Below are 13,822 nucleotides of genomic sequence, written 5' to 3' on the forward strand. Positions count from 1 at the left end.
TGATTGGCTCTTGACATCACCCCCCCCCCCCCCCCCCCTCTCTGGTACCTGTGGGAGAGAGGGTCAGGCTGAGGGCATGCGAAGGTGTTTCTGGCCAGGAGAGCTGAATGTGATATTAATGTTCTGCTAAGCCCCAGTTATCAGGAACATTACTCAGCCTCTGTGTGTGTGTGTGTGTCTTATTTCTTACACAAGTTAATTTTAACAACATATCTGAGTAAAAACAGAACAACCGAAAGAAGCCAAATCCTCTGTTAAAATCTGAACTACACATTTGAAAAACACCATTCTCAGCGGGTACTAGTTTAACACTCAACTACACAACACAGACACACAACCACAAGAAGCTCTGTTGGAAATCGTGTTCAGTCAACATGTTGGTTAGTAAACTTGATGGAGGATGTTCGAAGGAGCTCAATCACTTTAGAGTCAGATTCCTTTAAAGTTACAGATCTCATTTTCTAATCTGTTTTTCACTGATACTTCATGAATCTTGATAAAAATTTTAGATCACATTTTAAATGAAAGACAAAAAACACATGATTTAATTTTTCATCAGTTTTAATTTTCGCTGCTCGTGATACAAAAACGCTGAGTGACAGAAATGCTGCCCAGCAACATTCAGACCTGAACACAACAGATCTGATCTGTTCCTATTGAATCAAATCCAATGTCCATTCAGATGATTCATCTGCGCCCCCCCACCCCCCTCCAGCCCCCCATGCAGACTTCTCTAGAAACATGCTGCTGTTCAGAAGAAAGTAGAAAACTCTAACGACAGAAAGGAAGACGGAGGCTGAGCTTCGTGAGGAAACGTTCCCACAACGTGTCTGATCACTTCAGACAGATCAGCTGACGTCAGACTCACTTTAACATTTATTCAAATGTTTGAAATCTTTGTGAACTTTCAACTACGTTAAAACATGTCACACAATAAACATCGGGTTGGTGTCACTTTCACAGTTCATCTGTAAAAACAGGAACATTTACATTTTCTTTTCTTGTTTTGGTCATTTTTATATATATATTTTTTTTAAATAACTATTAATATAATATTAATCTCACTGAATTGAACAGGATTTCTCTGATGGCATCAGCACGTCAGGTGGCGTCGTGTGACACCCTGAACTGAAAATATTAAATATCAATATTTTCTGATTGATCTGCCGCAGGTTTGACTTTAGAAGCAAACTCAAGAAACTGATGATGGAAATGAAAGAGTGAGACCCCCCCCCCCCCCCCCCCTGTGAGGGAACACGTTTAAAACAGAGCGGTCACGTGGTCGAGGGAACGCTGTGGGAACGTTCGAGCGAGCGTCTCCGGAGCAGCAGAGCTCAGACAACAACACTGCTGCAGGGAGGTGAAGCTCCTGACAGACAAATCCCAGGGAAAACACTCCACACCCGCACAAAGCTCACATAATTATTAAGTCCGATAACAACACGCCGCGGCCCCGCCCCCTCGCGGTGTGCTGACGGGGGCGGTGGGGGGGCCTGTTCGGATCTGCTCAGACCTCATAAACGACCCGGCCCGGTTTAAACCTGGATTTAATTAAAGCTGCGGCTCGAGGTGTCTGGATCCGCCCAGCACCACAAACGCACTCTAAACACACACAGTTAACACACACAGGCGTCTGGAGCAGGACCCCCCTCAGGCGAGCAGGGCGGGGTCGGCCTGGGTCGGCCTGTTGAACACACCTGACGTGTTCAGAGACAAAACCCTGTGCAGCCACTCGGCCCATTCAGATCCATTCAAACTGCATCACCAGCCACTGATCAACATGTGACGTCCACAGGAAGTCGAGCGTTCGTCTGAGATTCAACACGATCAATAATCTGTGTTGAGATGATTCAGAGCAAACATCAGAACTGATCATGTGATTAAACATTTCTCTCTCTAAGCAAACAATCGATCAGGAAAACAAACAGCTGATTCTTTGACGATGTAAATAATCAATATGCAATGTGATGACTTCACAAAACAATGGGATCCAAAGTGACGACAGTTTTCCCAGGATGCACTGCTCTGGTTGGTTTCATCCCTGGAGACACACATGCATCTGCAGGAGCTCCACACATGACAGGTGACCCCGGTTTTCAAATCAAACACGCCCTGCGTCTCTCTCAAGAGTCACACCTGCTCTGTTCTGCTCATAAAGGACAATTCTGCTGTTTTTATGCTTTTACACATTCACCCTCTTCCGTTAGCTGAGCCGAGTATCAACATTTTCTTTTAACTTATACAAGTGTAGAAAGAACAAACTTTAAAAAGCTGAATTGTCCCTTAAATATCATCATGTAGTGAACAACCTTAAAAATCTCATTAGGTATTTCTAACGAGACATTTCTAAAAAGAAAAGAAAAAAAATGTACAACCTAAAAAAAAGGAATTTAAGATTTGAAATCATCTCCGTCCTGCAGCTGAGGACGAGCAGAGAGTTTGTCCAACATCTCGTCCAGCAGCGTCCTCGTCTCCGCCCGACGGCTCGGAGACGAGACGCCAGGAAGAGGAAGCACAGGAAGGAAGTGCTTCGGTTGCTGGTGAGTTCCGACTGGACCAAGTCTCCGTTTATACGAGTTCACATCTTCTCACAATCAATCGATCAATAACACAAAGAGTCGGTTTAGTTCCTCCACACACTCAGTCTGTTGTGGAGGAGCAGGTTCTCCTTCTGTCACTGAACAAACTTTCAAGCAATTCATTATAATTGGAAGAAAATGTCCAATTAACACAAGCTGTTGCCGCCTTTCATAATAAAAGCCTTTTAGTCAAGAGTCCAATAAATTAATGTTAAAATATTCATGGGTCTGTTTGTTCCTGGATCCTCATTATTTCTCTTCACTTCTTCAGCTGGAAAATATTTTTCCAGAGGGATTGTAAGAGACCAACTTTTTGGAAGATGTGTGGTTAAAGGGCGAGGGGGGGGGGGGGTGAGTTCATTTCTAACAAAGACAAGCAGTGAAGAAGACGTGCGGCCATGTTTCCAAAGTTCCCAGAAAAAAGCTCCAGATATCAAACATCCCTGTGACCCTCACTGCCCATTGGTGGAGGTGTTGTTGGGGGCGGGGCTGGGGCCGTCTCCGCCCGCCGGCGGGTGTACGTTGTCGGCCAGGTTGTGGGCGTGCTCCAGGAAGAGGTCTTTGAGCACGCTCAGCTCTTTGCTCAGCAGCTTGATCTTGGCCTCCAGCCGCTCGTTCTCCTCCTTCAGCTCGTTGACGCGCTGCTGCGTGTCCATGGCCTTCTGCTTGCTGCGCATGCGGCTCTTCTTCACGGCCAGGTTGTTGCGTTCGCGCCGTTGGCGATACTCATCGCTGTCCTTGTCTGCATGGGGCTTCTTCATCTTGCTGGGTTGGGGGGGGGCCTTCCGCCTCCGGCTGAGGAGTTGGCAGATCAGATCAGATGTGGTTGGTTTGGCCTGCGACGGCTGGCTCGTTGGATGTGTTGCCTGCAGGGGGCGCTCTCTCAGGCGCCTCAGGTGGAGAGAAGAAACAGGAAGCAGTTTGTTCACCTCACGAGAACCTGGAGGAACAAGGGAGGAACAAGTTCAACTACATATATAAATACAAATCACACTCTTCAAAAATGAACTGAAGAAATTCTCTCTGAGTTTGTTATTGTCCTCAGTGGACACACCTGTGCTCTGTGTCCCTGTGTTCTCAATCTATGAACTTTTTGTGATTTTCATGGACAAACAATCAGTTCTGTTGGTTTAGAGGTTTAGTTTCACGAACATGAGGTCACTGGTGCTCACCTGTCACTGTCTGATCAATGGAAACTTTATCACTAACGACTCATCATCTTTTATTAATTACGATAAAACTTGATTCACTGACGTTTTTCTGTTTCATCTCGTTTAAAATTGGTGTGAATTTGTGTATGATTGTGTGTGTGAACGTGTGTGTGAATGTGTGTGTGTAAGTGTGTGTATGAATGTGTGTATGACAAACTGTTCTGTAAAGAGCTCTGATTGGTGATCAAGACCAGAGATCGATAAACAGACCATTTACCGTCCAATCAGAAACGTTAACGATCAGAATATGAACTTTGCTGTTGACTGGTTTGTGACACTGGTTACAGCACTAAGACCCTGACCAGGTGAGGGTTCTGTAAGAACCAGTAACAACCCACAGTCGGTACTGCAGGTTCTCCTCTGACCTGGAACCATTCCTCAACCCCCCCACCCCGCCCCATCTGACGAGCTAATTGGTGTTTTCTGTTCCGCACGTCCAATTAGCAGCGGCGCTGTGATTGGTCGGCGCGTTGCCATGCAGCCAGTCAGCTGTGCGCAGGGGAAATCGCTCCGGGTGAAACAGCGGAGCTCCGGCTGTTGCCTGCTGTTGCATCATCGCCGCTGCTCTTTGTGCTCGGAGAGGGGAACTCCGGAGTCATGCGGGGCTCAGCACAAACCCCCGCCCGATGAGTCGCTTCAAACCCGGTCTGAGTGAAATGAAAGCCCGGTGAGCTCCGCGCACGGCAAGCGAGCCGAGCCGCGGCCGAGGGTTCTGTTTCCGGGAGAGTTTAGTGAACTTTTAGCGGTTGAGCGATGATTGACAGCTGACTGACAGATGATTGACAGATGAGCGTGAACACTGCGACTCTTCGGTCTGAAACACACACGCGGCTCGTTTCTACTCGAACACACAACGAGCCTCGTCCACACTGCGTTCCTTCGGAGCCGGGCAGCTAGCCAGCTAGCTAGCTCCCGATGCTAACCCCCCCTCCGCCTCTGTTAGCCGACCTGCTGCCGACCCGCGGACACTTTAAACGGCCGCTTACCTTCACGGGGCCGCGGTGGAGTCAACCATCCGTCAAATCGACGGAAGTTCGGGGTGAAGTTGGAGTTCGATTCCGTGTGGCGGAGCTCGCACTGTTTTTGTTTGGAACATGGAGAGCAGACGATTGCGAAATCTCTTTTACCTTGTACGGCAATGTCAGGCTTCAGCCAATCAGAGGCCAGGGGGCGGCAGCGACTAGAGAGAGCGGCCAATCACGGGCGAGTGTGTGGCAGAGTGATGCAATGCAGCCTTTGAGTGACTGCTGACCGGACCAATGGGAGACGGATGCTGGTTTTGTTTATGTAATGTGAGAGTGAGAAGTGACTTCATCTGAGAAAAGAGTGAAACCAATAATCGATACCCCATCATCAATAACACGTCATCAGTTCATCAACTATCCCACCTGTTTATAATAATAATAACACGTCACCACGTCATCAAATCAGAGATCAGACTGTTTACATCAATAATCCCACCTGTTTACCTGTAGAACCGGCTGCCTTGGATACCTCACTGCCTCTCTTGCCATACGGTTTAGAGGCAGCTGTCAAAGTGGCCTCTCGTGTGTGAGGCAGTTATCTTAGAGCAGCTGAAGCTGTTTGTGATTTATTCAATGAGACGGATTCTGGTTTATGAAAGTTTATTCGATAGTTTGTTAGCTCTCGGGGGGTTGGACTCAAAATGAATCAAGAAAAGCTCCACATCTATCAGATCCATATGCCTAAACGTTTTCCTTATGACAGGATCTCAAAGGACTCATAGTTAAATACACTAAGATCCATAAGTGCATTTAAAACAGACTTATTGTTAATCCTTCAACTTCAAAACTTATGAGTTATGAACTTCTATAGTTTAAAAGAATCCGTGCATACTAGACAAATGATAAACAAAGCTGTACACAACAAACAGCTACTGACGTACTACTTTTTAACCAATTTTATTCTTCAGTATTTATATGAATTCAGTCAAGTGACCAAGACTGAGCTGGCGATATTGAACCAGGCTGGCGTGTCCTGTTAAAATAAAGTAAAATGTACTGATATTGAAACAAACTCACCAGGCTGGCTCACCAGTTTCAAATCAAAGTTACCAAGTACAACTTGAAAAAAAAAAAAAAAATCTTGCTTTTGATTCAAAATGTGTCAATAATTGCCTTTTATTTTGTTATTTTTGAGCAATTTGTGCAAACGCAGATAATAACTAAACTTCTGCATTAAATTATAGCCTTGTCTTTTGTACTGACCTATTGTGTCAGTGATGTTAATGTTGATAAGGGAAACTTAAGAGAGGGCGACAGCTGCATAACAGACACAAACAGCATGTTTTACAAGGGGTAAAGATAGCAGAGGTGTGTTAAAGTGACTTATATATTATATTTATTATAATATTAAAAAACCTTTGTAGTTCATAAACCACGGACATTAGTTGGTAATGATACGACTGCTTCTCACCATCACCATTTCAGACTGAGGAGGAGAGTCACAGCAAACTTGGGTCTTTTTAAGTAACTTGCTGTTTCTCAACCATTGAGCACTTTTCAGGATTCCTCCGTTAAGCTTTCATTTCATTTCCTCCTCGGCCTCCTCCGGAATCTCTCCCTGTGCACTCACCACTGATAACAGCTCTGTCTCTCATCCTGTCATCCCTCATGCTCTGGTCTTCATGTCGATCCTCAAAGCTTCACTGTGCTCGTCCTCATGAAGAAATTCTTCTAATTCAGATCTCAGTGTGTTGTTAAACTCCAAACCTCACAGAGGATAGATCACATATCTTCATATGTTCTTTGCTCCATCATCACCCTCCAGCTGCTCCTGGTTGATCCTGAGTCGTTCTGAGGCCTGATTGGATGTGTAGGGTCGTAACGTAGACCGACTGGTGATTCACATGGGGATATAAATAGTTTTGAATTGGTAATTGCACAAATTGCTAATTTGCACAGATTTGACTGGTGATTGGATTTGTCAGTGTTCTGGACAAATCTGTAAACTATGTGTCCTGGTGTTTCTGTTAGTTGTCTACCAAGGCTTCAGTGTTTTATGTTTGTCCTGAAAGAGACAATAAAGATTCTTTGAACTTTGAATTTGAACTTGAATCAATAGTTTCTTCTTCTGCTCGACTCCCTCTCCAACTGGATGGTTCAGTGAAACGTCTGCCTCCACTCAAAGAGGTCTCACTCCTCCTGTTTTAGCAGGACTCTTCAGGTCGGCACTGACTCTCATTTCTCACTGGTGTCGACACTCCGCCCTGTTTGCAGTCTGGATATTTAGACCTCCAACACGATACATGCTACGACCTGCTGGCGTGTGCACACAGACCCCAACGACTAATGGACATGCTTGTGCAAGCATTTCAGCGAGGTTGAGTCTGTCGTCCTACACAAACTCCAAAACAATGGATCCTACATTTCCCAAAATGCAACAGGAAAGCCACGTCTGTCAAACTACACAGCTCAAGTTTATGTGATTGTGTCTGAGCTAACCCTGATGACATCACTGTGACATCACAACTGATTTTCTCCGCTTGAGGCTCGGTGGAAACAACACGTGTGTTACTGTGTCTTTAAATGTCACCGGTTGAATCTGCTCTGGGATCAGTTTGTAACACTGTGCAGCCAGTCGGGGGTTAAAGGTCAACCTGTGGGACCCGCCCTGTCTGAGTCTGAGGCACAGAGTGTGCTGGAGATACAAACTCAACCTTCACTGCTCATCCAGCGAGTCAGACGCTCCATCTGATTCAGAAACCTTCATTTCCCTTCAGGACGAGTCTGTGATGTCGTCGAGGATGCTGAGAAACTAGTCTGTGATACCTGGAACAATCTCAATGACTTTCTTACTATCTGCAGAACCTCCTGGAAAGTCTTGAAAGACTCCCTGAATTTTCTTTCTCAATGATCTAAATCAATCTTCAGTTCAATAACCTACTTAAACCCCATAAAACTCAGAAAGAATCTTTCAGACCAAAGGAACATCCCTTGAAAATTCTTAAATTGCCTGAAGGATTGTTAGAAACCTCCCCACGAATCTATCAAGAAATCCTGGAACCTCAGCAAGGAGCACCCTGGAAATTCTTGCCTGGAACCTCCTCAGTGTTGACTTGAACCTTCTCAAGTACTGACAGAACCTCTTCAATACTCTTTAAAAGTTTAAGAACACTTTCAAGGTTCCTGGAATATATTTAAGGACAGTAGGGAACTCCTCCGACACCCCCTGAATATCCTAAATAATCCCCGGAAGTCATCACTTGAACCTCTCCATCTTTCATAGCACTTATCAAGGATCTCAAACATCTTCTCCTGAAATCCTTGGAACGTCCTCATTGACCCATTGTGCCCCTTGAAGATCCCTAAAAACTAACAAATTAATCCATACGCCCTAAGAAACTCCTCAAGGTCTCCTGGAATCTTCACACTGATCCCTGAACCCTTAATGCCTTGAAAGATCCCTGGAACCTCTTCAAGGATGAGTGTAACATCCTGGATACCTTCATTATCTTAGTTGAAGGATCACTAAACTCCTCCAGCACCCCTTGAACCTGCTCAAGGACTCAGGGATCTGATGAAGGATCCCTTACACATCCCTGATCCATACAAATTCCTGAAAAAAATCTACAGACCATCCTCAGTGAGTTCTTGAACCTTCTCAGTTATCAATATGACCTCCTTCAAGGACCCCTCATAACTCCTCAAGGACTATTAGATCTGCTCCTGTGACTCTGGAAGGTTTCTATAAGGCTATTGGAACCATCAAGAATTCCTGGAACTTCTTTAATGACCATTAAATCTCACCAAGGAACTGGAATCTCTTTGAGCCCCCCCCCCTTAGATCTTCTGTATCCATACAATGTCCTCAATGACCTGTTGATCGACCTGGAACATTTTTTACAGCCTTTTCACTTTTTCACCTGTAAAACTTTATCTTTTCCGAATGAGTGACTCCTCTGAGTTTTAAACATTAAACTTGAAAATCCAGGTAAATAAAAAGGATCCTTCTCCAACATCCTCAATAAACTTCTTCTGAAAGCAGAGAAAGTTCCTGAAGCATTTTATAGTGGTGGTAAAATGAAGATAGCCTAGATAAAATGGGAGGGTCAGAGAATAGCATGACAGGGCACTTCCACGGATCAGCCTGTCTGGTTCTCAGTCGACAGAGGGCGCTCATGCATCATCACATCAACCCCCCCCCCCCCCCCCCCCCACCCACAAGCGGCAGCTCACATGTTCAGTTACACATCACAGCCGAACTTTATATTGTACTGCATATGTGAAAATATCAGATAATCAGTTCTTATTGATAAACTGTGCAGGATTAATAAATATAAACACGATGAGGTATGAACTCAAACATCCTCTGACCTGCACGTGCTGCGTGACGAAGGAGATAAAACCGAACTCCTTTTGAAAATCTGTCAATCTAGTGTCGCCTCTTCCTTTAGAGGTGCACGTTTATTTTTACGGTACAATTAACATGAGTTATTGTGCATTACGTTGATCTACTATTGTGTAACACAACTTCTCATTCATCTCGTGTCAGTGAACACGTTCGAGGAATACATGGTATAAATGTTCTGTTTCATGAGCCGCAGTGGAAGTTTTGTGTAGTTGAACTGGGCCGAAGTGTAGCGTGAGTCGTGCTGCAGCAGAGTGTGAGACGAACGTGCGTGCATCACGTGCCGTGTCTGCGATAATATGTGAAATGATTTTAGTCCAAGGGATTTTAAACGGAGTTCGCAGGAGGAGGATTAACACAGGCTGTAATTAACATATTATTCTGGTTTACCCTCCGACAACGTTTCGTGCAGTGTGTCAGTGTGTGTTAGTGGGCGTGTGTCTCAGTGTGTGTGTTAGTGAGCGTGTGTGTCAGTGTGTGTGCGTGTGTCAGTGAGCGTGTGTGTGCGTCTGTCTCAGTGTGTGCGTGTGTGTCAGTGTGCGCGTGTGTGTGTGTGTGTCTCAGTGTGTGCGTGTTAGTGTGTATCATTTTGTGTGTGTGCGTGTCTCAGTGTGAGTGCCAGTGTGTGTGCGTGTCTCAGTGTGTGCGTTTCAGTGTGTCTCAGAGAGTGTGTGTGTGTGTGTGTGTGTGTGTGTGTGTGTGTCTCAGTGTGTGCGTCTCAGTGTGTCTCAGTGTGTGTGTGTGTGTGTCCGCCCCTCCCTCCTCCCTCTCTATATAAGCGCACTTTGACAGCTCACACTTCACTGAGCAGAGGAATCGAACCTGGAGCCGCAGCTTCTCTTCTCTTTGCTCCGGAGCTCAGATCAAACCTGCCCGAGCTTCAGTCTTCACTTCCCCGCTTGATAAACTCCTCGCACCCGAGGACCCGACTCACACCGACCTTCTGCAAACTGGATTCCCGGAGCTCGTCGCCATGCATGCCCGGGTTTAGATTCTCCATGGAGCTCTCTAACCTGTACGAGGTCGCGCCCCGACCCCAGATGAGCAGCCTGCCCCACGGCCAGCAGCCCCCCTCCGGCTACAGAGACCCGGCAGACCTCGGCGGTGAGATCGGGGACAGCGAGACCTCCATCGACCTGAGCGCGTACATCGACCCGTCGGCTTTCAACGACGACTTCTTGGCCGACCTGTTCCACCACGGCTCCCGGCAGGAGAAGCTGAAGATGATGAGCGGAGAGTACGAGTCGGCTCCGTGCGGCCCGGGGCCCCAGCAGCTCTACATGTCCAACTACATGGAGTCCAAGCTGGAGCCGCTGTACGAGCACAACCCGCCGCGCATCCGACCAGTGGCCATCAAGCAGGAGCCCCGGGACGACGAGGACCTGAACCCGGGCATGCCCCCCACCTACCACCACCCGCACCCGCATTCCCAGCAGTACTCCCAGCATGCCCAGCAGCAGCAGCCGCCGCACCTCCAGTACCAGATTGCGCACTGCGCGCAAACTACCATGCACCTCCAGCCGGGACACCCAACTCCTCCGCCGACCCCGGTGCCGAGCCCGCACCACCACCCGCACCAGCACCAGCACCAGCACCACCAGGGCGGCCTGAAGCTGCTGGAGCAGCGGGGAGGAGGAGGAGGGAAGTCCAAGAAGAACGTCGACAAGAGCAGCCCGGAGTACCGGATGAGGCGGGAGCGCAACAACGTGGCCGTGCGTAAAAGCAGGGACAAGGCGAAGATCCGCAACATCGAGACGCAGCACAAGGTGGTGGAGCTCAGCACCGACAACGACAGACTGAGGCGGAGGGTGGAGCACCTGACCCGGGAGCTGGACACGTTACGGGGCATCTTCAGACAACTGCCGGACGGATCCTTCAAGCCCATGGGCAGCTGAGAGACTACTGACCCGGTCTAGAACCAGACTGGACCCGGACTGGAGGTGGACTGGTTGGACTGGTTTACTGCTGGATTTACTCACAGAGGGTTCTGCAGGCCTCATGCAGGACGGACTGAGCTGAGCAGACGGAGGCAGCTGAGGTGATCACTGATCAAACTTCTGTCCTGAACAATCATTTGGTTTTTTACTGATATAAACAAAACATTTTCAGATCTTTAAAAAACAAGAACAAAAAGCAGATTCTCTTGTTTCACCTGATCTAAACTGATTATTTATTTGGCTGCAGGTGAAATGATCTGATTGGCTGAATATTTCCCACCTGCTCTCTCAGTAAAAGACTGAATGACTTGTCCGGACTGAATCTTGCGCAGTGTTCACGTGCCTTTTTTAAACTTTTGTGCAAAAGCCAATAAGCTTGTTTCCCTGCAGATCCACACAACAGAGGACTGGTTGATTTTGTGCCTTATTTCCGTACAGACTGTGTGACACCACACACACAACCCACATATCAGAGCAGCTAAGGTAGGGCATCAGCCTGTTGTGCATGGTTTCTTTAATTATTTTGATGTTTTATACAAGTTACCATCTCCATATCTTCTCCTGATAAACTAGGATTTGTCTTTTATAGAGTTATAAAATGCAAAGTGCACATGCTTTTATATACCAGGCTGAAGTGTATGTATGTTAATGTTCCTCTCTGGTACGAGACCTGTCTGCTGGTGTGGAGCTGATATGGACAATATCAAATGAGAGGACGTCACGTGACACAAAGTTTTACTCATGTTCATAAAGTTATTCCTGTAATCTTCACAGCTGTCGAGTGTTGTAGCTGCAGAGTTTGTATTTGTTGAGACTGTGAAGCACGATCATGTCTCCACACCCAACCTGTCAAAACCTTGTATGTCCACGTCAGGCTGCTGGTTTGTATCATGCTTTCAAACCAGTTGGAGTAGAAGCATTTTGGACCTTTGACCTTTGCACTATGACACAAAGAAATGCTCCATGTTCCCCCTCGAAAACAAGGCAGGTCTCCTCTGTTAGTTCCCTGAGCGCTGTGGATTGTGGAGATACAAGGTTTTCATCTGTATGAAAGATCATAACTGAGTGTGGTGCGTTAACGCCAAAGTGTAAAATACACACACACACACACACACACACACACACATTAAACAAGACTGGAATTGAACCTGTGGTACCTGCCTCGGCGTCGTCGTCCATTGGAAACAACGTGTCCCTGAACACGTCTGGACCATGTTCCACGTTCTCTGCGAGGAACGTGGAGATGAGTGGTTTCCAGAGGACGGAGACGGGGACAGCAGCTCTGTCTTATGCACTATTTGTCAAATGAAGCACAGTGTTGTCTCTGACACATGCATGGGTACTGATCTGATAGAAAAGAGAAACACGCCTCGCTCTACATACGTGTATTTATGTGTCAACCATTTTGAGAAAAAACAAACAAAAACAAAAATGTGAAAAGGGTTTCTATGCAACGTGTCTCTTCCTCTTTTCACTGTTGTGTCATTACACACACACACAGACACACACACACACACAGAGTGCCTTCTGATCCTCTGAGATGACCTTTGACCTCTTGCTGATCTGCTCGTTTGTTGAAAGATTTTTGAAATCGATTTGTCGGCGAGGAAAAGGAAGCACTTTTGTTTGTTTTTTTACAAACTGATGTTTGTCAAAGTCTCAATTGTAAAATAAGCCTCTACATATATAAATATATATAAATATATTAATAAATCTGAATTATTATAAAAATAAAGAAGTTTGTTTTATCTCAGTCTGTCGCTGATTTCTTTCTTTTCCTGTTTGAAATGTTCACTGACAGACACTTTGCTGTCAGACGTCTCTCAGCCTACAGGGGGCGCTCACAGGACTGACAGTCAATGCTACATCTGATCTCACGCTCTTCATCAGTATTAAAGGTTCAGTCAGTAGTTTATCCACCTGCAGCTTCTATTCACGTATAAACTCCTGATGTGTGAACACGACATCAGCTGTTTGTACAGCGGCCACTGAAGAAAACAGAGAAAACGTGAGAATCAGTTGAAGTCACTGAGCTGCGTCTGAGCACCTCGTGTTGTGAGGCCGGTGGTTGGATCCCTGCTGAGGGCCTCCAGGGCTCAGGGCCGGGGACCACAGGGTAAGAGGTGTGTGTGTGTGGGGGGGTTCTCATTTAATGCTCTGATCACGTGTCTTGGCTCCAGATCATTAAACGTTAAGATCTTTCTTCACTAACTGACCTGATATTTATTTCCTCCATCAAGGACGTTGTGTTTTCACCCCTGTCTGTTTGTTTGTGAACTAGATTACACAAAAAAACACTTTTGAGGGACGAAGTCTGAGTCAGGAAAGAACTTGTTCCTTTTTGGAGCAGATCTGGAACAGGGGTCAGTTAAATCTCTTCCTTTAACGTTTCACTTGTCTCTCAGGGGAATAATTTATGGATCTTGATGAAAAGAACAAGACATGCTGTTGTACTGTTGTGTGTGTGTCTGTGAATCTGTCATTTCTGTTGAAGACATAATTCTAAAGTGTAAAAAACATGAACACGAGACAGTTCATGTTTTTTCATTAATGAGAGACACAGAGAGAGATAGAGAGAGAGAGAGAGAGACAGACATACAGAGAGAGAGACAGAGAGAGAGAGAGAGAGAGAGAGAGAGAGAGAGAGAGAGAGAGAGAGAGAGAGAGAGAGAGCGAGAGAGAGAAAGAGAGAGAGAGATGTTTCAAAGATTTGAAGAAACAACGT

The 13,822-nt window shown here is 46.2% G+C and overlaps 2 protein-coding genes across 2 annotated transcripts; one reads left to right on the forward strand and one right to left on the reverse strand.

The window, feature by feature from the left end:
- Positions 1–543: 543 nt before the first annotated feature.
- On the reverse strand, positions 544–10,139 carry cebpg (CCAAT enhancer binding protein gamma). The gene is made up of 3 exons (XM_062392803.1): positions 10,078–10,139; positions 4,777–4,970; positions 544–3,519 (listed from the first exon to the last, which is right to left on the reverse strand). Exons 1-3 carry the CDS (start codon positions 10,137–10,139, stop codon positions 3,032–3,034), a joined length of 744 nt encoding a protein of 247 aa, XP_062248787.1. The 3' UTR covers positions 544–3,031.
- On the forward strand, positions 9,948–12,850 carry cebpa (CCAAT enhancer binding protein alpha). Its single transcript, XM_062392002.1, has one exon. The coding sequence runs from the start codon at positions 10,138–10,140 to the stop codon at positions 11,053–11,055; it is 918 nt and encodes a 305-aa protein (XP_062247986.1). The 5' UTR covers positions 9,948–10,137; the 3' UTR covers positions 11,056–12,850.
- The last annotated feature ends 972 nt before the right edge of the window (positions 12,851–13,822 follow it).

The sequence above is a fragment of the Platichthys flesus genome, chromosome 1 (genome assembly GCF_949316205.1).
Source record: "Platichthys flesus chromosome 1, fPlaFle2.1, whole genome shotgun sequence".
NCBI lineage: Eukaryota > Metazoa > Chordata > Actinopteri > Pleuronectiformes > Pleuronectidae > Platichthys > Platichthys flesus.

Bases quoted from the DNA above. Each gene is read 5' to 3' on its own strand.
- cebpa (XM_062392002.1), top strand. From the start codon at position 10,138: ATGCCCGGGTTTAGATTCTCCATGGAGCTCTCTAACCTGTACGAGGTC.
- cebpg (XM_062392803.1), bottom strand. From the start codon at position 10,139: ATGCATGGCGACGAGCTCCGGGAATCCAGTTTGCAGAAGGTCGGTGTG. The intron at 4,971-10,077 runs GTGCGAGGAGTT...CGCTCTCTCTAG, and splicing joins GGTGTGAGTCGGGTCCTCGG to TCGCTGCCGCCCCCTGGCCT. The intron at 3,520-4,776 runs GTAAGCGGCCGT...TTGTTCCTCCAG, and splicing joins TCCACCGCGGCCCCGTGAAG to GTTCTCGTGAGGTGAACAAA.